Source organism: Hibiscus syriacus, unplaced genomic scaffold, assembly GCF_006381635.1.
Source record: "Hibiscus syriacus cultivar Baekdansim isolate YM2019G1 unplaced genomic scaffold, ASM638163v2 tig00116944_pilon, whole genome shotgun sequence".
Lineage (NCBI taxonomy): Eukaryota > Viridiplantae > Streptophyta > Magnoliopsida > Malvales > Malvaceae > Hibiscus > Hibiscus syriacus.
Genome location: NW_024063479.1, coordinates 147,005 through 170,494, shown reverse-complemented (window position 1 = coordinate 170,494; position 23,490 = coordinate 147,005). Strand labels below are relative to the sequence as shown.

General features: G+C 34.2%; 1 protein-coding gene and 1 long non-coding RNA gene across 3 annotated transcripts; one reads left to right on the top strand and one right to left on the bottom strand.

Moving 5' to 3' along the window:
* Positions 1-291: 291 nt before the first annotated feature.
* Positions 292-2,664, bottom strand: LOC120188406. The gene is made up of 2 exons (XR_005522412.1): positions 2,574-2,664; positions 292-593 (listed from the first exon to the last, which is right to left on the bottom strand). It is a non-coding gene; the product is annotated as an uncharacterized LOC120188406 (long non-coding RNA).
* Positions 2,665-19,195: 16,531 nt separating this feature from the next.
* LOC120188346 (probable serine/threonine-protein kinase ifkB) lies at positions 19,196-20,416 on the top strand. Of its 2 annotated transcripts, XM_039191800.1 has the most exons (3): positions 19,196-19,353; positions 19,420-19,510; positions 19,920-20,416. In XM_039191800.1, exons 1-3 carry the CDS (start codon positions 19,259-19,261, stop codon positions 20,298-20,300), a joined length of 567 nt encoding a protein of 188 aa, XP_039047731.1. In that variant the 5' UTR covers positions 19,196-19,258; the 3' UTR covers positions 20,301-20,416. The 2 variants fall into 2 exon arrangements, with proteins under 2 accessions (XP_039047731.1, XP_039047730.1); XM_039191799.1 differs by having other exon boundaries at positions 19,198-19,510.
* Positions 20,417-23,490: the final 3,074 nt, after the last annotated feature.

Sequence of the window (23,490 nt, the reverse complement as noted above, 5' to 3'; positions counted from 1 at the left end):
CCTTCCAATGTCAAAATCAGACAAAAAGGTGGGTTTCTCATACCTTTTCATTTGGTTGTTATGGGTCTACCATTCCATCCAACTCCCTCAACATCCCATCATGGACCACTTCATCTTTCTCACCACTCTACCTGTGGGAAATGTCATTACTTTTCCACCAATGTCGAGTGTCGACATGAGAAGAAAACAGGCAGCTGCTCAATTTTGATTTTTCTTATCAAGTGAAACATAAAACAAACAAGAACATCGTAAGCAAACGACTTTTGCATATTTCTTTTTCACGGACAGAGCTACTGATAAGAGATCTGTGATTATGATTGCACTACGTCCATTGACCAACTACTAGCTCATAGCAATGGTCTTTAACAACATTGGGGAAAAAGTGGCCAATGATCCCATACAACTAAATTGAAATCTAGGATTGTAAAAATTTCTGCTACATTAACCCGAAGGTCACCAAATTCCTCCGTGGCTCATGTAGGGTCTTCTTTAACTGTCATTTAAGTTGGATGTTCAACGTTTTTCTCAACACCGGCTACTTCGGTTGCTTTCGAAGGAGGCGGTTCTGAACATGCCCTCAAAATGGCTTCATTCTTAAAGAAAACAAACATTCTCAATAGTTCAAAAATATATAAGTTTTGAATGAGTGTATCCAAAATGATCTGGCCAAAAAATAATCATCCAAGACACAAAGTTACAGGATCAACAAACAGAAAAGGGGAAATTACAGTAACTTAAACATTGAAAGCCAAAGGTATCAAGATTTATATAAGCCCCTTTGAACAGCACTCATCAGAGATTGTTATTTAATGCAAGGCAAACAGAAAAATGGAAGACCACAACCTGTTTTTTTTCCCTTTAAATGGTTTATATATTTGTTGCTTTCAGTTGGAGATCCGGGCCTCAGTGTTGTCAAGGCATGTGCTTTGCCGTTAGACAACAAGAAAGCCTCCCACCCTTTCCGGAAAGGCACATTTGATCAAGTGCATGCCTGACTAGGCACTCTTTTTTGTAAGGTAATATGCGTGAGAATACTGTCTGATTGTAGTTTTCTTTAACTTAATTTATTTTATTCTTAACCTTTTTATTAAATGTACCTTTACTAGTAAAAAAGAAGATAGTATCAAACTCTCTACTTTCCGATAGTTGGGTATGCAACAATATGGGATCATGAAGAAAACATGCATATCGTCTGACAAAAAAGTTCCATGTTTTGTTGATAAACTTGACCCCTCTAAAGAAGTCTAAACTCTCTACTTTCCAATTTTTAAGCATTCAACAATATGGGACCATACAGAAATCATGTATATTGGCCACAAAAAAAATCCATGTTTTTTACATTAACTTGACCACTCTTTAGAATTAGTTGTCATAACTATATATTATACATAGATACATACACTAATACACATATCGCAGGCAAGAGCTTAAGAGATATAAAGCCTTGAGAGCTGTTTGCACCCTTGAAAACACTGGACCTTAAGGATTGCAAAACTGGTATATAGGCAGGCTAAGTTCTACTATTGGCAAAGGATTTGAATCCACCATTCTAAGGCCACTACAAAAGGTCAACTACTTACATTTACAATAATTATATTTTTCTCAGAATATTACATGAGTGTAATTAAATAATATATGTTTAGCATAACTGAAGGAGTCGAAATCCAAAGCAAATGGAAAGGCCCAAAGACAATATATGAAGGTTCTCTCATCTGTGTACCGCCAAGACTACAAACTCATGGTAAGTAGACAACCTAATGTGAGAAATTTAAACTGCACTTCGCCCAAGTACATCGATAGAAGTTAATTGACCAACAAAGTTACCAGATATAAAGTAAAAATGACCCATCATATTCATGCCTGAACCCCGTACTATCCTTTCAAGACTCGAGATTAACCAACACATATTTGGAAATAGATAAAATTGTATGATCTTCCTAAGTCATATGCCGTATAACACGTGCTTAGTTCTAAATCACCAAACTTTATTTCACTGATCAGACACAATCATCTAATGCCAGCCTACAACTATAACCCCTTAAAATCAACACAAACAGAACTTCAGCTCTCAAAGTCAAAACTAGTTGTAGATCAACATTGAATACCCCCACTCATGCCAATGGCCATAAAATATAAGAACCCTTGCAAGAGCTATAGGAAAGGAACAAGCACAAAAATGAAGATGAAAACATCATTCATGAACAGTGGATACCCTTAAGATGAAATCTAGATTAGCAAGACTTTATACCATATGAACTTAAACTCTCTATGCTATCTAGAGGATGTATGATTTTTTACTTTGCAATTAATCACGGATACAAAATTTGGAACTAATTTCAACGTCTGAGTCCAAATATACATAGCTCTAAATGTAATGAACTGCCAAATGTTAAACTTGATATGTATAGAGCACAACTTTCTCCTACAATTGGTATTTGTCCCTGAATTCTAACTACTTCCCAACAACTAAAAGAATCGATTCAGAGATTAAAATCAACTAGCAATGTCAAAACCCAGGAAATATGTAAAAACGCCAAAATGGGGTAAAACGTCACAAAATAAAGGAGAGAGACCTGCCAAAAGCGCGGAGACGCTTCTTAGCGTTGGCTTTACGGGTAGAAGTGAGCATAATTCTCTTCCAAACGAAGCCACCTGAGTCATGCTTCTTCACTGTCTCTAGCACTCTTGTTCCCCAAAATGCTTTTATTCCTCCAGCCATCTCTCTCTCGCGCGTGAACGCCACCGCTGCTCCTCCACCTTTGTCTGGACTTTTACCCTATTTTCTAACTGGGCCTCAAATCCTTGTTAGCAGGCACAAATTGTATTAGCCCAAATGAATTGGACCAAGATTCCAATGTTCATCTAGTCTAATATAAAATTGGGAAAAAAATCTAATCGATCAACCATTATTTGATGAATAAAATATTCGAGGAAAAATGCATCTGATGTCCTTGTAGTTGATTGATGTGATAATTCATAGTACCAATGTGACAATTTAAAGTGTTGACGTAGTAATTTACAGTATTAACGTAATAATTTACAGTGATTAATGATGAGGTTGATGATATAACAGATGAGTTAAATTGATTTTTTGATCTTATTCGATGACCAAATTATTTTTTTTTAAGTTTAGAAGATTATTTAATTTTTTAAAAGCTATTTTTTAAAAATTTAAAATATAAAAATATTTAAATGTTCAAAAAAATAATATAAAGAATACTAAAAATAAAAAATAAATTATTAAGTTATTAAAAATATATCATAAATTATAATAATATGCCCTTTGATCTAAGATTGGTTCGTTATCTTTTATTTCGAGAAAACCTAGCTTATTTAAAAAAGTGATGATGTGGTCGTTAATGTAAATTAATATAAAGATATATTTAATCCTCAAATTTTACTCTTTATTTTAATTTGAACTAAAAACTAAAAAATTAACCCACATAATTTTAATATGTTACCAATTTAATCCTAAATCTGAAAACCTCTCCTTATACTTGGTATACAAATTCCTTGGGGGCAACATTCGGTAAACAAGAGCGATGTTCTTGGTGAGCTCTTTACCAGCATCACTAGGCAACTGACCCTGGATAATCTCAAACAGTGGGTTTTCGTTGCTGCCAAAACGATGGGTGGCCGACAATGAAGGTCACAACACGAACGAGTTTTTATCGCCGCCAAAACAATGACATTGGAAATGGAAGGGTGGAGAGAGGATGAAGAAAGTGGAGCCGATTAAAATGTCGATAAAGATGAACAAGAGCCGTTGTTCCATGAAGAGACTGTTAATAGAGAAATCTGAGGTGTTTCAAGGTTTTGGGCGAGTAAGGAGGAGTTTGGGGTATTAAAATCATCTCATCTCGTCTATGCTTCACGCTTGATTGCTTCTGCAACTGCTTCATGGCATCAAATTTCTGGGTTTTTCTTTTCTTTTCATTTCATTTTTTGCGTGGGAATTCTCAAAAGAATGGTGTTTTATTGGGTAAATTACATATTTAGTATATAAATTATTACTTTTGTTCCGTTTTGATAGTTAAATTTTATTTTATTTTTTAAAACTATACTTAATGTTTAGTTTAGGTTTCATTTTGGTACTTTGTCGTTAAAAAATTAACAGAAGTATTGACATGGTGCTTTTTTATTTTTTTCAATGATAATATGACATTATCTTATGGTGACACCTTAACATTGTTGCAAAAAATAAATAAATAAATAATTGAATGAATTGATGTTATCTATAACTTTTATTAACAAGTTATAGATAGCATCAATTCATTCAATTATTTTTTTCAACAATCCCCACATGAATGGACTTGACGGTTCAAAACTATTGATTCGACGTGGTGATAGATTATACGTTCAATATTTGCATATGGTAGGTAGGCGTTCCCCTTTGAACATTCCCTTGTGAAAATATGTTTTTCTTATTTGATGTCCAGTAGACGTGATGTTCTTGAAATATCATGTCGTTTGTGTAAGCGATGACATATCTCACATAAATATTTCACCGAAAGAATTTGGTTATCATGGTTATGTCTATATAGTCGTGGACATCTTCTGGTTTTGCAAACTATGAATACCAAAATGAAACTTAAACTAAACGTTAGGTATAATTTTAAAAAATAAAATAAAATTCATGTACCAAAAAATAACAAAAGTAATAGTTTATGTACTAAATAAGTAGTACTTTTTTTATTTAGCATAATGTTAAAATTGGCCTCAATGCTTGTCTAAATGTTTTTTTTAGAAAATAACCTCAGTGACCGAAAATGCCTTATAATATATGATTTTAACCAACTTTTTTTGGATTTGCCAAAATGACCAACAAATTCGCAACGCGAACTCCAATTTCGCAACTCAGTTTCTAATTTCTCAACGCGAATCTATAAATCGCAACACAGAAGTCAAATTCGTAACACACAAGTCAAATTCGCAACGCGAATTTGTAAATCGCAACACAGAAGTCAAATTCGCAACGCGATAGTCAAATTCACAATACAAAAGTCAAATTTGCAACGCGGAATTTCAAATTCGCAACTGAATTTCAAATTCGCAACATGAATTTAATTTCGCAACAAGTTTTAGTTTCGCAACACAAATGTTTTGAGTATATAACAACGCAGCAGCAACAACTCATAACCTAAATCCCTAAATTGCAACTCATTCCATCTCCATCTATCACTCTCTCTGGTGACATCCGTTCCTATATCCAACGACATCCTTCCCCATCTCTAATTTTTTTTTACATAATTTTATTTCTCTATAATTTTTCAATGATTTCTCTCCCAAATTATCAACTATCAACTTAATAAAGGTATGTTTTCTCTAAGTCAATGATGATATCTAGTTTATAGCTCGTTTGTTTAGTAAATTAATTTACAATTTGTAGAATGAAATCATCTAATGTTGATCATGTTTGAATAAATTTATGTTTTGGAGGGTCATGAGAGAATGTTAATGGTGTTTTACAATATGTGCCTTTACCTATGAATCTTCAACTAAAACTGTCATTAAAAAAGTTAACTTATGAAACTCTAATGTTACGTGTTGCAAAGAAATTGAATTTAGAGCCTCTAAGTGGATTTAGGCTATCTTATCAGAGAAAAGGTAAAGTTTATTTGTTAACCGACAATGAAGATGTTGAACGATTCATTGCTTACATTAGTGTTTCGCAAGAAGATAATGTTACAATGTATGTTGTTGAACCTAGAAGTAGTGAAGTTGGGTCAGTAGCGGGTAGTAATCAACTAAGTTCTTCAACCCCAGTTTATGGTGCTCATAATGTACAACGTTGTTATCAACCTCAAAATTTAATGGTTCCACCTCAATTTCATCACCAAGAAAATTTTGTTTCACCACATTTCCAATACCAAACACAATCTCAAAACCCATAACCTTTTCCTAATCCAAATCTCAATCAACTTTCAACACCAAATTCTGATTTTCGTATTGACTAGTTAGACGATTATGAGCCAATAGAAAAAATTATGAGTACTAATCAATATTCAAAATTTGATCTTGGTCAATACCCGGACTTTGATCTTGGTCAATACTCGTATTTTGATGATGTGATGGAAGAAGAAACAGACCATGCATGTAATGATTTTGATATTGGTCAATACCCGAATTTTGATGATGAAACAACCGCTGCCGAGGAAGATGTTGATGATAATGAGGAGGAAGTTACGACTGTGAATGAACATGTTAAACATCTATTCTGTAATTCATATAACCCTGAAGAAGAAAAAGAAGAAGAAGAAGTCCCCGAAGAAAAGAAAAAGAAGAAAATGCCACGGGAGTATAACTGAAATATGCCAGAATTACTTCAGATACCGGAAGAAGAGTTGGTAAAGATAGCAGTTGATTGTTACACAAAAGTTATTCGTATCAAGAAAGATGATTGTTTTGATACAAAGGAAGACTTGAAGATAGCTTTGTATACAAAATGTGTGGAAGATGGCTATCAACTAAAAGTTAACAAATCAAGCAAAGATCGTTTCGAAACAAGGTGTATGATTGAAAAAAATTGTACGTGGCATATGATTGCAAAGAGGATAAAATATTGCGAAATGTTTCAAGTTAGGACTTTTATTAATAAACATACATGTTCAAGAACTCAAGTTTTTCCTCACCATAGACATGCAAACAAAAAGGTGTTGGGTGGTTTTCTGGCTGAGTTAATGTTTTTGAATGGAAGGGTATATCGGGGACATGAAATTATGACTGACATGAATGCTCGGTTCAAGATTAGTATCTCATATTCTCAAGCTTGGAGAGCCAAATGTTATGCCTTGGAATTGTTGAGGGGGTCGCCAGAAGCATCGTTTGCCCAACTGCCGGCTTATTGTCACAATTTAAAGCTGAAAAATCCTGGGTCGGTAACTCATATCAAAACAGATAGAGATGGACGCTTTGAGTTGCTGTTTATCGCCATTGGTGTTGCGGTTAGTAAATAATTATAATTTTGTTGACTCATTTTTGTTAGTTGCATGCATTTCACATTTAAATGATTATATTTCTTGTGTATATGCTTTTTTAGATTCGTTCGTTTATTACTTGTATGCGCCCAGTTATTATAGTTGACGGAGCACATTTGAAAGGTTGATACCTTGGAGTAAACTTATTAGCAGTAGCCATGGATACTAACAATGGGATACTGCCAATAGCTTACGGGGTTGGCAAATCTGAAACCTCTGATTCATGGACATGGTTTATGGGGCATCTTAGGGATTGCATAGGTTCTATTAGCAATATGACAATCATATCCGATAGGGTAAACTCAATTGACAACGCTGTTAGAAGGTGTTTCCCAAATGTTTTTCATGGACTTTGTGGTGTTCATTTGTACAGAAATCTAAAATCAAGGCCTGCTGGTATAAAAAATCACAAATGGACATACTGGAAGGCTGTAAAAGCTTATCGGGAAGTGAATTTTAATAAGCATATAAATTGTTTAAGACATGTTTTGCCTCAATGTGCTCAAACACTAGAAGATGTCGGGTTTGAAAGATGGTCAAGAGTACATCAACTTGGAGCAAGATATGGTTTCATGATGTCTAATAGTGCAGAATCAATCAACGCTCTAAGTCGTTATTCCCGGAAATTACCCATTACTATGTTAATGGAGTTTTTTCGAGCCTCTATTCAACAGTGGTACTACAAGAAAAGAAACCATGCAGGTATTATTTCTTTAAATTCGTAACTTATCATATATTTTACTAATGATTATTTATTTAAATTTACAGGAATATTGGAACGTCGTGTTACACCATTGACTGAAAAAAGATAATGAAACGTGTTGTGAAGTTAACGCCATGGAGAGTTAAATCATGTTCAAACACTTTGTTTGAAGTATTGGATAATAACTTAAATGGGGTTGTCGATCTAAATACAAAGACGTGTAGTTGTAAGAAATGGAAAACATCTGGTTATCCGTGTGGCCATGTTATAAAAGATGCTCTTCATCTAAACCAAGATGATTCAAGCGCATACGCTATGGATTGCTACACTACATAAGTATATCGATAGACTTATGTCAAGATTGTCTACCCATGTCCACATCCTTCTGAGTGAGACATACCAGATGACTTACAAATAGTTTTGCCACCAGTCATGGACAGCAGACTACCTGGCTGACCAAAACATCACGATCGTATACCGTCTAAGGGTGAAGAGAAGAGGATATCGACATGTAGTCGGTGCAAGGAAAGTGGTTATACAAGGTTGACCTGTGGATCACCAGTGCCATCACAATCATCTTTTCCTCTACCAAAAAATAGATCCTCATCACAACCGGCTTCACCTTTTGAGACTTATTAACTTAGGTGATTTTTAAATGCAAACGTTGTATTATGTGTATTTTATGTGTGAATGCATACATTTTCAGTTAGACATTCATTAGTAACTTGAGTTTGAACATTGCTATGATCTGTTCAGTTGTTATCATGTTGGGATTTTCTCTTGTGTTTGATTACTTGGATATTTGTTATCTTGCTTCTTCAAGTGTCCTTAGCTTGTATTTATAGCTTGGAATGTGTTTGATGTTGTATATAACTTGATGTTGTATGTTGCGATCAACGCGAAAGTCAAATTCGCAACGCGAAATCGCAAACAGAAATCGCAACGCGAATTTGACTATCGCAATGCTTATTTCGGGTTACGAATTTACCTTCAACAGATTCTTTTTACCTTCAACATAATGCATATTGAATTTAAAACAACAAATCAACTTTTACAAATTAATTAAACAAGCAAAAAAATAATTCTTATTTACACATCAAATTAAACAAATAAACTTTTACAAATCAATTAAACAAGCAAAAAATAATTCTTATTTCCTCATCAATTAAACAAATCAACTTTCAATGTAAAATTCAATTAAACAAGCAAAAAAAGTGTACCCCAAACTGTTGTTTATGCAAAAATACATCAATTTCAGGTAGCTCACGACAGGAATAACCTGCAGAAACTAAACATTTGCTCAAACAACACTTTCTACATATCTAAAACCAGCAAACAACAAATTATTGAATTCTAGGTACTTAACCAAACATTTTCAAACCAACAAAGAGTATATATATTAACAACACTTGCTCAAACTTACCAATTATTTATGCAAACTTTCAGCACGCAGTTGCAGGTAGGCAACGTCTCGTATATATCGCTCGAGCCATAAAATGGCAAAACCATAAGCTTACTGCACCTCTATCTCTATCTGTGGGAGGTAGAAAGTGTTTACTTCCTATCGTCAAACGCTCCAAGAACATGCATACAAGAGGACCACAATCCCCTTTGGCTCTCTCCGTTTGTTGTGGCGCGGTATCGTCTCTGATCATTGTAACTTTGAACTTTTTTTGCTTCTTGTTTCCAGAATTAGTCCAATAATCAATCGTGTCCAAGTATTTCGCCAAATGAGTGCTCCATCCCTTACAAATAATATCTCTCAAATCAGACAATGGTATGTAATTCAACATGCTGTCATATACCATTGTCTTCAGGGATGGGAGCTGAAGCTCGACGAGAAGCCAATGACGACGTTCCAAAACAGGGATAAACACCTGTAATCATAAATAATTGCGCACATCAAATAAAATTTATGAAAACCTTTAAAATATTCAAAAAATAAATACTAACCTTATCGACCTCCCACCACGCAGGATAAAGTTTAGCTTTTCTATTACCCAACATATATGAAGCATCTCTCGGATCCTTCAAGTGAGCTACGTGAAAAGACGTCGGCATAATAGTCCATCGAGTATTTCTTATTTTCCTCAATTTCCTTATTATTAGAAGACGTGACACCCATGCATCAATATGTTGTTTTATAAAAAAATACATATATTAGTGAATTTATTAATAATTTAAAAAAAATTAATCAAAACGCAATATAAGAAGAATATAAGACTTATCACCCCTTTGAGATATCCATTATCTTCAACCCCTAATAAAATACCCCACCAAGACCGATCAAGAAACAAATGAATAACATCGTCGAGTTGGCATAGGTCAGAATAACACCTCTTGCTCCGCTCATGCAGATAAAAATGAACTGCGGTCTTAGCCCAAATGGGAATTATCCGTAATTGTGTCTGGTATTGTTTCCCTCTCCTACTGAGGAATGGTACTAGCCGGTAACACATACGAAAGCCAACTCGCATCCATCATATCGGGCACGAGAGGGAGTTTATCAATATGTCGACATATGACTCCATATGAATCGGGCTGTTGAACGGTGGGCGGGACCTCTTGAACGATGATAGGGGTCTCTTGAACGGTGGGAGGAGCTTCTTCGATGATGAGAGGGGGCCTCTTAAACGCTAGGAGGCGCCTCTTGAATGATGATAGGTGCATTGGGCTTCTTCTTACGGAGTCTTGGCACTAGTGGGGTGAACGGAGACGTAATGGCACGTGCACAACGTCTGATGCGTGAACCCCGTTGTGCAAGAAAAACTCGACGTAAAGCATCTACCTTATCGGGCCGCTGAAAATAAATTAATACATAAATTAGTAAATAAATAAATAAATAAAGCCGAAAAAAGGTTATTTGCACTTTTAGTGTAGTATTAAACAAATTTACCTCATTGCGTAGAGTATGAACCTCATTCTGCAACGATGAAACAATCTCACGTAGAGCGGTAACCTCATCACGTAAAGTAGATACCTCACCACGTAGCGCACCATTGTCATCGCGTAAAAAATCCACCTCACCACGTAAAGACCGAACCTCATCACGCCATGCACTATTATCTTCACGTAAAGTACCGATCTTATGACGCAAAGCACCGACCTCATCACGTAACTCCCCTAACTCATCCCGTGGAGGTGGAGAACATGGAGATAAATGTCGTGGCCTCTTTGCCGGTCGTCTATCATGAGGTGATGGTGGAGAAGATGCTCGATGATGTGATGGAATAGGTGATGGTGGAGGTGGAGAGGAGGCTCGATCTGGTGATGGCTCCGGGTGTCAAGCTGTAGAATCGGCCCAATCAGGTGATGGCTCTCGAAGTGGGGAGTGCTCATCATCTGTCCCATCAAAAAACCGTTTACTAGCTTACCACCAATCAGTGGCAAGCTCAGCCTCTGTGGGTGTCAGCCTCTGTAATGGATAGTTGGCCTCCTAACAATATAAAAGCTCAAACAAAGTTAAACTTGTGCTAGTAATAACTTGTTTATATATGGTATTATTTGTGTGTTAACTTATATCATTCATCATTATATATGGGAGTAACTCTTCCCAATCCAACATGCGGATTCTCTTCCAGGTAATAGCCCTAGGAATATCATTTGATCTTTTTATCGTATATGTCCACATGCTAGGGAAAGCCTCAAATATCCAAATCTACAAAATAATATAATATACAAACATTAGTAATTGTTAAATAATTAATTATAATTTTGGAAATATTATATAGAAATTCTTACCTTAAAGGCCCATGTAAAGCCTATCAAAGTGTATTTAGAACCATCACCCCGCAAACTTTTTCGGTCCTCAAAGGCAGACGACAACTTCTTCCAGGTAGCTTTCCATAGATATGAACCCCACGGAAACAGGTTTCATGCATTTAGGTCCTCTACCAATAATATTAGGTCCTCAGAGATAGGTTGTCTGCTCTCTTTGCCTAAAAAGTCGGCATGCAAAAGTAATAAATGGCATACTCGGACAACATCAAGGTCATCTATCCGAGTAAAACCATCTTTAACAAATAATCTCTTCAAGTTGTCGACGTGTAAACTTGGCTTCGACTTTGCCAGCTCAGGAAAAACCCGAGATAACCATGATGGGCGGGAGATATGACTAGTGTACCGGGTAACTTCATCGTGTCCGAAGCGTAGACCAGTGATTAAGTAAAACTCCTCCCGCCCAAAACAAGTATACGTCGGTGCCGGAGGAAAATGAAACCATATCTCTTCATCACCACGTTGTATCCTCTCGGGTAGATCGTTAGTCATGGTCTGAAGAAACAAATGTGTCAACATAGCATCTCCACCCGTATGTTGTACTTTCAGCCATGACCCGAAGCAAGTATCCTCAAACAATTTTCTTTGTAGAGGTGTAAGTGTCGACCCAATTTTAGTGGCTAGGCTTAATTTATTCCTTAAGGTCAATGCAGCCGAAAAAAATTTCTACAAAAATAATAAACATACCAAGTTAGATATACCAAAAACTACAAATTATACACTATAAACAGACATTATATTAAATAGTGAAAACAAAGCCAAATATGTTTCAAACTAGCACGGTATTCACATACTGTCATTATTCCATCATAGTTCACAAAATGCATTAAATAACAGTCCAGAAGTAAGCACTCATATAAACATTTAAAAGGACAACATATATGTTTAGTGCAGGTTCAAGGACAACATAAAGAGTAGTAGTTTATTCTTGAAACTTAAATTAGCAACACTGTGAAGTTAGTATTTGTCTTTGTTTTGTTTTTTGTTGAAGTAATGCAATTCATTCAAGTTTCAATTTGGAGAATAAGAGTAGTTTCTGAAACTTAAATTCGCAACGCGAAAATGAAAATCGCAACGTGAAACTAAAATTGCGTTGCGATTTTGGTGTTGCGATTTTCATTTTCGTGTTGCGAATTTAAGTTTCAAAAACTATTCTTCTACAAATTGAAACTTGAATGAATTGCATTTCTTCAACAAAAAGATAAAACAAAGACAAATACTAACTTCAAAAGGTTAAAGACTAAATAGTTTAGCAGTATTGGCAGCAACCGAATGAATTTACTAAGCAATCTCAGTGAAATGGTTAAAATATATATTGAAATTACCAGTAAATTTATCATCAATATAAGAAAAATCTAATAATAATACAAAAATTTTAAAATAAAAATAAGAGATTAAAAAACTAACCCTCGGTGGTTGATTTTCCATTTCTGACCGTGAATGGTTGTGAGGGTTGCTCTGAAAGATGGAGATAGACGGATTTCGCCGGAGATGGGACGAATGTCGTCGTAGAGAGTGAGAGATGGAGATGAGACTGAGTTGTGATTTAGGATTTTAGGTTATGATTTGCGATAATACTGTTTACATTTGTGTTGCGAAATTAATATTGTGTTTCGCATCACGAATTTGACTATCACGTTGCGAATTTGACTTCTGTGTTGCGATTTACATATTCGCGTTGCGAAATTGGAAATTGGGTTGCGAAATTGGAGTTCGCGTTGCGAATTTGTTGGTCATTTTGACAAATTCAAAAAAAGTTGGTTAAAATCGTATATTATAAGACATTTTCGGTCACTGAGGTTATTTTCTTTTTTTTTTAGTATTTGAACTTTAACGTAGTACCTTTTTTAGTTTAAATATTCACCTTGGCCAATGTTAGTTTACATACCCCTAATCTTAAACTAAATGTAAATGAATAGAGAAAAAATGTAAGGCAAAGAAAGCACAAGTGAATATGTGAATGAATGTTTACAAAATACAAACACAAAGAGACGAGCATGCAAGTAAGAGTCCACAGTGGCATTGTATTGGGGCAGCCGCCCCCTATTGCCGGAACACTCACATTTTACTTCAAAAACATCTAGCAATAACAACTACTACTTGTTTACAATTTAAATTTAGATAAATTATTTGTTTAGTATCTAAATCATCAGGTGTTTAGTACATAGACGTGTAGTTTAGCCTTTAAATCTGCATGGGAAAGCTAAAGTTTAGTAGGGCTTTTTTACCCCACTGACACCGTTTATTTTTATTTTTACTTTTCTAACACCGTTCGACCAATATTTCCAAAACTAGCACCCTTTCTGCTGAGTTGGCAAAGGCGCGTCCCGGGGGCGCGCTTTACCGTGTTTCGCTGAGTTGGATGCCACGTGTGAAAGGCGCGTCCCCGGGGACGCGCCTTTGCCATATCAGCAGACACGTGTGGAAGGCGCATCCCCGGGGACGCGCTTCCATTAAATGTCATTAATGCCCCCATCCGTTTTTCCTAACTACCCTCCTCCTCCCCTATATAAACCCCCTCAACCCTCACTCATTCTCACACCAAATCATCTTCTCCTCTCTTATAACTCAAATTCTCCAACTATTTGAGTTTTAAATTTGTTATTAGTGGTAAGAAATTTATTTTTATGTTAGTATTTTTTTAGTTATTATTTTATATTAATATATTTATGTAAATATTATTTTATTATTAAATAATATTTATATAATTATTATTTATTTAGATTATTAATTTTTTGCTAATTATATTGTTTTGTCTACAGTTATAATGGAAAACGAAATGCTGTTGCGATTGGATAATGATCATATCTCCAGACATTTTAGCGATATGTAATTTTTATAATTAATGTTAATATTTAAATTTATTTTTATTTTAAAGTTATTATGAATTTATATTAATTTTTACTTTTTATAATATATATTATTTAGGATGCTGATCGTATTTAGAAACTTTTATAAAAATCCACGTATACCGACACCGGAACGTATTTTGCCATATTTGGCTTCTGCTGGGTTCGGGTATATTGCAACAATTATAGGCGGTTGCAAACTCGAACCTGTCCTAATTTCTGCACTGATTGAGAGGTGGAGGCCCGAGACACACACTTTTCACCTTCCATGTGGAGAGGCAACAATTACGTTGGAGGATGTCTCTATGCATCTGGGGCTTCCCGTCGACGGAAATATGATGTGTGGTATGGCGGATGATGATTGGCAATCAATGTGCATTGATTCTTGGAGCTGCTCCGCCAGAGTTTAATGGAGGTAGAATAGCTTTATCTTGGTTGAAAGCTAATTTTGAGGTTTTAAATGAAAATGCTTCAGAGGATCAAGCAAAGGCATGCTCGGGCATATATTCTACGAATAATGGAGGAATATTGATGCCCGACAAATCTCGCAACCAGGTGCATTGTATGTGGTTGCGGCATCTGATCGATTTTGATGAAGCTGGAAGATATAGTTGGGGTGCTGCAGTTTTGGCATTTCTCTTTAGAGAAATGTGTCGGGCGACGAATTATAAGAAAACTGCTATCGGTGGATGTCTTCTGCTTCTACAATCATGGGCGTGGTTCCGCATGCCTTTCTTATGCCCGATCGTGAATGAACCATACGTATTCCCCTTATTGTTGAGGTAATTTTCGAACTAAATTTTGATTTAAATATTTTCAATTAAATAGGGTGATATTTAGTTTATATTATTTCATAGGTGGTCGATGAAAAGAAAGGACCATAAAAGTATACCTACTGTTTTAGAGAAATTCGTTTACTTATTGATACGAAAGCTGGGTCTGAGGTATGTTTTTAAATTTGTTTAATTATTATATTTTAATTTAAAATGTTAGATATAATTAGAATATTTTATTTATTTGAATTGTATATTATATTTCAGTTTCAGTGGATACCTTATGCGAGCGATGAAGTGAAAGCTTGCATCCCCCCCACCTTAGAGGGTCATTAGAGGTATGGATATCGGTTATACCTCTTATATGTTATGCTATTATTGAGTGGCATCCAGTTGATCGCGTGCTCCGTCAGTATGGTTGTACGCAATATATTCCTGGAGCTCCTAGAAATTTAGACGACGTGCATAACATAGATAGACGGGGAAAGAAAGATGTTAACTGGGTGGTGAGACACAGAGATTGGATTGCGCTTTGGGAGAACCGATATACTGTTGGCCCCTCGACAATATTACGCTGAAACTGGTCATATGGTTACGGATAACTATATGGACTGGTTTAATGAAAATGGAAGCCGTTTCTACTTTCGGCGAAGAAGCACGAGGGGTTAACATTCCTAGGCGCCGAGAAGACGTCAACCGTCTCAATCATCGTCCCCCGACGCGTGGACGGAGAGAAGGCGCTACGGTTCTGCATCAGTCCCACCACAACATCTTATTCGTCGATGCCGCAGGGGTACATGCCCAGCCCTCCTTCATATGCCAAGCCACCAGTTTATATGCCATCTCCGCAGGGTTACATTCGAGCCGCAGGGTTACATTCCTAGCCCGCCAGGTTACATGCCTAGCCCGCCAGGTTACATGCCTAGCCCGCAGGGTTTTATACCATATGGGGTGCATATACGACTATGTTTAATGATCCAGCATATGCTTCATATGCATCTTATTTGGCTGGTGGTGCTTCTCCGCAGACACCTCAATCTTCATCTGGATCACATACATCGATGCCAATGTTTCCACAGTTTCCACAGTTCCCGGGGCGGTGGGATTGTTACTAGCACTCCTCCAGGGTCGTTATTTTATACAGGCCCTTCAGCCCTTCAGCGTCATCTGCACCCAAATGAAGAAAATGCTGCTGATGATGATAGTGAAGATGAGGAGACTGAAGAACAAGTTCCACGAAGAAATCCTCACACGAAATAGGCAACCACCGCCATGTGGAACTCATTCGAGACGACGACATCGGTGATCCAGTTATATTTAATGTTATTTAAATAATTAAATTTCAAATTTATGTTTGGTTATGTTATTTAAATGTTCATGGTTGTTACATACATATTTTTTTTATGTTATTTTTTATTCACATTTAACATTAAATGTTTGATAAATGTTTTTAAAATACAAATTTATTATTCGAAATTTAAAATAAAAATAAAAATAATATTATTCAAATTTAAATTTAAAATATAAATTATAGTATTCGAAATTTAACATTAAATTTCAACTTAATATTCCAATTGTATTCGAAATTAAAAGTTATATTCCAATTATAGTTCACAATACTTAAATTGAAATTAAAGGACTCCATACATATGATTTTATCATTAACATATATATTAAAACGTATGTACACCTAAATAATTTTTTTAACTTTTAAATACATAAATATATTTAATATATTTATTTAATATAATATTTAATATTATTAGTTATAATTTTTACATTATCGAAACATTTTACATAATATAATCGAAACATTTTACATATATATTATTTATAATAATAATAATAAAAATAAACTATTTATTATAAACAAAATAGTGTTGCTGAGTTGGCAAAGGCGCGTCCCCGGGGACGCGCCTTTCACACGTGGCATCCAACTCAGCGAAAAACCGGGTAAAGCGCGTCCCCGGGGACGCGCCTTTGCCAACTCAGCAGAAAGGGTGCTAGTTTTGAAAATATTGGTCGAACGGTGTTAGAAAAGTAAAAATAAAAACAAACGGTGTCAGTGGGGTAAAATCACCGTTTAGTAGTTGGTGCGGGTGTTGTGTTGGAATGAAGAAGAGAGGCCTATATTAAATAGATTTTTCCTGATGTGGAATCTCTTCTGAAAAGTGCAGAGTCCCCCACTCTGACACCAATTTGCTAAGAGCCACTCCTTTTTCTTCTCTCTCACCACTGCTCAAATATTCCCTTCTACTCTGCCTGCCTATCCCGACACTGCCTTCCACTTCCTGGGATTTATCACTATTTTTGTATTCTATCTGAAGGTTCAAGAATTAGGCTTTGTGGATGGATGTCTGCTTTACCCATATTCCCAATTCATTCCTTCGCAAGTTGAGTGTTTTGGAAACATGCCATTGTGGTCTCCTTTGCCAATGCCCCTCCCTAAGGGTGTTTATCCGACGAGTACATCAGGACTTGAATAATGCTTGATTCGTACTCATAAAAAACTGTTACTCAATTCGACATATTACTCATTAAACTCACCAAAATTTTTATCTAGTTTTTTTTAATCTATATGCAAAATCTAGTAAATTAACATTAATTATTGATTAAATCTTTTAGTAGAATATTTTTTTAAGATAACTATTAAAAAATATAAAAAAATTTAACAAACTGCTCATGAACTTATCGAGTCGAGTTGAACCTTGCTCGACTCAAATCGTTAAGATCTTGAATCAAACTCGGATTTGAATCGAATTAATCGAGTCGAACATTGACTAAATTTTGACCGAATCAAATTTAAACGGCTCACAAACTTCTCAATGAATTAAACACCCCTACTTATGCCCACAGTTCTCTCTTTTATATTCTATTTTACAATAAAAATAAAACTAATTAATTGCTTGAACCAATTAAACCATTATCCCATATTTGATTATTATGAATATTATGGAAAAAAGTATAAAATAATCACAAATTTACTATATAAAAAGAGAGAAAAAAAGAATATGTATAATATTTTTTATTAATTTGGTTGATTACATGTTACTATGTTTTAAAAATTCACAATTATTTGACAATAAAAGTTCAAACATCGTTACAGTCTTTGGTGTTTAAACCTGAGACCTATAGAGATAACAACCATCATTTTAACCAATTAAATAATTTGATTCGCGCAAGTATAATATTAAAATTAACTCTTAATAATTTCTTGATTGATAATTTTAGTCTTTATTTTTCTTTTGAAATATTTAATCTCATGCGTTTTAATTTTTATCAAAACAATTTATATTAGACGTAAATTGATTAATAATCAATACATATTATTAATATGATATTTTCACATATATTTAATTATTAATGTGTCGTATTATTGACATTTTCACATTCTAACCATTGTTTTGTTATTATTTATATTCAACTCCCCTAGTGCTTCATCCTAGTTTCGTACCCCATGATTATAAATGGGAGAATTTTAGTTCAACTGAAAAATTATCTAATCCAAGACTATTTATCCTTTGGTTAATTAGAGAGTTTGCATTTTAACCCATTCAAATAATAATAGTTCAATTTAATACATTTAAACATAAAAAATTAATTTTAATCCCCTCCAGAATTTTATATTTAAATATTGGCCCTAACAAAAATTCTTCTTTTTTTATAAACAAGTTTCCTTTAGGTCTCGTTCAAAAAACAATAAACTTTAAAACAAAGCTCCGGCATTCTTTTCGGTAGCATCATTCTCAGCTTTAGATCTCTTCTTTCTAAATACTTATAATATTATAAAACATATAATAAATAATTTTTTTTTCTTTCGAAAACACGATTTTTCATTTCCCCCAACCCCAAATGTGGAGGCCACGACACTACAATAGCATCACGCGCCTCCGCTGCGTCTGCCGTTTTTTAAATTCCCATCCACAGATGCGAGGCAAAATGTAACCCCAGTGGCGCTCTGTTGATGACAGGTGTGGTCCCATACAGTGATATTCGTTAATCTCCCACGCGCAATTACGGGGAGCGCGTAGTATTTTCTATTCTCTTAATTTTTTCCCACCCAAAGAGAGAAATTCCTTTTATACAAACACGCCCTTAGTTCCTTTCCTTTTCTCCTAGTCGCTCTCTCTTTCAATTTCCTCACCGTTTCTCGATTTTTGTTAGTATTCTGCCGTAGTAATGAACATGGCGACCATAACAGAATCTTTGGAAAGGTCTCTACAAAACTGTTCTTTGAACCACGAAAGAAGAAGCAGCAACAGCGGCGGCGGCGGCGGAGGAGGTGATGAAGATGGATTAATACGGAGGAGGTCTTCGACATCAGACGATAACAACAACAACAATCTCCTAATCACCGGTTCTGACAGAAGCTTGGAGCTCAACTCCCATCTCTCTCTTCCCTACCATTGGGAACAATGCCTTGATCTTAAGGTTGGTTTAGTATTGGGAAAATTTAAAACTGTTTTTTAGTCGTTTTCTGTTCCAGAAGCAATTAATGTGAAAACCATGGCAGATCTTGCTCCCTTTCCTTTGTTGAGTATTTCTTGTTTAATGTTTCTCTTCAGTCTTCTCTTTGTATTTATTGCTTCCCTGATGAATGTCTCCTTTATCTCCCACACGCATGCTAACCGTAAAGGAACCCTAGAAAACAAACAAACACATAACATTTCTTTTTGTTAATTCGCGAGAGTTCATGCAGATATCAGATGTGATTTTCTATGCAAAATGAAATTGAAAATAGGTAAAACTAAAAGATTCTTCATCCCTGTAGATTAGAGTAGTACTAATGTTCTGGGTTATTAATCTTACAATGTGTATTATTATTCGTAATTGTTGGCAGACAGGGGAGATTTATTACATAAACTGGAGGAATGGGATGAAAGCAAGGGAGGATCCGAGGACAGCAGCTCAGACCAGCGGAGGTTTTTACTCAGAGGAAGAAGATGAAGAGGAAGAAGACGACGAGGACGACGATGATAGCTCGTATGACAGTGAAGAGTCGCCATCGGAGTCATCTCCTTGTTCCACAAGAGAGAGAGCGAATTGCAACAACAACAACAGCAACCACCATCGGGTAGAGAAAGACAAAGATAATGTCTTGGTTGTGGCTGGTTGCAAGAGCTGTCTTATGTATTTCATGGTCCCCAAACAAGTTGAAGATTGCTCCAAATGTAATGGTCAACTTCTTCACTTTGATCGATCCGAAAGCAGCTCTCCTTGATCCAGATTTGTCTCTTCTTTATCCTTTTACTCTTCATTTAGCTCTCTTGATTAGCTGTTTTTTTTAGTGTGGAATGGTAACATATTAGACAAATGAAAGCAGCTCTCCTTGAACCAGATTTGTCTCTTCTTCATTTTGGCTGTTGATAAATCCATGTTTATTTCTCCTACACATTCATCAATCAAATCAAGTTTACCTAGCAAGCAGCTAACATTTTGAAAATTTTAGCGCCCTTCCACTAAAGTTAAATCACTAATTTGATATTTTTTAACTCTTTTATGGGAATATGCTTAGGGAGGTACCGGATTTTTAATTCACTCGAATTCAACTCGAAAATTAAAATTTTCATTTCGAACTTGTTATCCAACTTTGGACAATATATTTCTTTTAACAATAAGAGAGTTTAATTTAAATCTGATTTTGATGATCATCTAATATGTATAATAATACATTTCTCGTGTTAATTTATAATTGAAAAAAAATATTATTGTTAAAAGAGACTAATTGTAATAGTAAACTTATTTATATTCAAGTAATTAATCTTATACATAGAATTCGAAAAAGCAAAATCTTAGAATTCGTATAAAACCTTATAGGTGTAAATTTTTCTAATTTTTATATTATAATTAATTTCTCTCATTTTCTATTTTTTTTATAGAAAATTTCACGTAATTTTTTTTAACTATATATAACAATATGTGCAGATGTAGATGTTGGTTAGGGTGGGCATTTAAATCTATTTTTTTATGTTAGTTATTTATTTTTCTGATGGTATATATCCTAAAATTTTATTTATATTCACCTCATATGAAAAAATTATGTTATTAATATATAATGTTCATTCTAAAAAATATTTATAAATCCACCACTTAATGTGTATGATTACATGATCTTTAATGAAACCTAATAATTATAAAAAAAATCAAATGAGCGAGTGAAAGAATAAAAAAAAGAAAAGGTGAAGTTGGCGGTATTTCACGAGCTTAAATTGTTAAGTTCGACTCGACTCGAAAGCTTGTGAGCATAAAAATTTCAAACTTGATTTGAAAAAATAAATTGAAGCTTGACTTGAGCTCTAAAAACTTGAACTCTAATATTCTAAGACTTAGCTCAATTGAAGCTCATGCTCGAACTCGAACATGAACCTTAACACATGAAAGTCTTAAATTGTTTTTTTAAAGAACAACATATAAATGCTAATATTATTAATAATTTAATTTTAAAAATCTAAAAATTAATATATTTTTCTTTCTAATTGCACGCGAGTTTTTTGAGTCATATATCAAATAGTTTGTTTTGACTCGTGAAAAATTCAAGCCGAATTTAAGCTCAATTTGATTTTTTTCAATTTAAGAGTTGACTGAACTTTAACTAAATTAATTTATAATATTTTGCGATTGGTCTCATTTCATTTAAATTACTAAGTGAAGTGTCGGTAAGATGAAATTTCAAAGGAGGTCGTCCTTCCTAAAGATTCTTATACAAGAGAGAGGGAAAGAGATGCTTTAAGCACATTGGCTATTGCCTAGCAATTAGCAAAGAAACCTTTTGTTTTGTTACTTTTTGGAAGGAAGGGAATCTCAGCGGAGAGGAAGGGCTAGAAAGCCTGTAAAAGGGCGCAGACTGTAGAGTGCATTAATACAAACAAATATACGAAGACGTAGTAGTGTTTGAGTAGCTGTGTTTATGGAATGTATATGTATTATTAATAGTTAAAAAAATTATGAATATATATTATTTTGTAATTGTTTCAAATTATTTAAAAAATTAATGAAATTTAAATATTTTAACTGACCTTAGTGATAAAAATAAATGTTATTTTCATTAAAAAAACGTGAATTCAAATAATTACATATATAATATTTTGTAAACACTTAAACTATTAAAAAATTAAAACTTAAACCTAAATAAAATAAGGTTCATTTTGTCTTAATAAATAATCCCAAGGGCCGATTCATCTATGAATTCAATAAACCCAAACTTGACCTTGGATGGGCTCATGTTATTTGAGAATATGGGTTCATGTTTCTATATGCTATAGACATTAAGCGTCAAATCCAAGTGAAACTTAACCGATTGAGAAGTGTTGCCAAGAATAACTTATTTAGTCGGGGAGGTGCGTAATGAAGTGGCCATATAAATATACGACAGTGAACAATTTCTAATTTCTCTTCTTCTTCCTTCTATTTAATACATTTGCTTCTGCCTTGGATTCTCTTTGCTAATTTTATAAGTTAAGTTTCCACTATGAACTACTTTACCCTATATATCCTACAAAGGGTCGAACAATCCACCGGAAAATCGTATTTCATTCATTTTAATATTTCGGGCGATTATAAGGTAATATATATTCATAATATTTTTAATTATTGACAACGCACACATACTCTGCAAACATAGCTTCTTATACCCCGTACCTCAAAAGACAATAACATCTCCTTTAATCACGAATATGAATGTGACTTAATTTAATTCAAGTTAAGCCAACGTTAACTTCAAGCTTCAAGCCAAATTGAGGATGACTTAATCGAAAAGCATCGAAAAGTATTCATATGGTACTTGATTAAGGTAATCTCTTTTTATCTGTTTATATCAATTCTAATATATCAAATTATCGTTTAATTAATTCGTTAAACGAATAGGCCAAAACACTGATAATCAGGGATGGATGGAAGGTGGAGATAATCATTCATTGAAAATTTAAAATTATCATATATTTTATATTTTTTATATATTTTTATTAAAATATGTATTCACCCCTTAGAATTTTATAAGTTTGTCCATTCTTAAAATTTTAAAAGTTCTTTCCTAACATAAAATTTTACGTCCGCCCTTATAATTTACACGTATAAAAAGCACAATATTCTTCTCTCCATTCCATCTTTGGCTTGTTGGTAAAAGGGCAACTTCAACTAATTAACAATAGGGTTTAGTAGTAAGTTTCAAGGATGATATTATTAGAATAATAGTTATAAACATCGAAAATAAATAAAATAAAATTGAAAAAAATAATTTGTATATTTTTCTGTAATCAGAGATGAATATATGATTTTATATTAAAAAATAAACTTCTAAAATTTTAAGAGTGAAATAACTTATATAATTATAAGGAGACGAAAATAAATTATTAATTAAAAATATAAAAAATATCTAAAATATATATTATTTTAAAATTTTTAAAGATGACAAC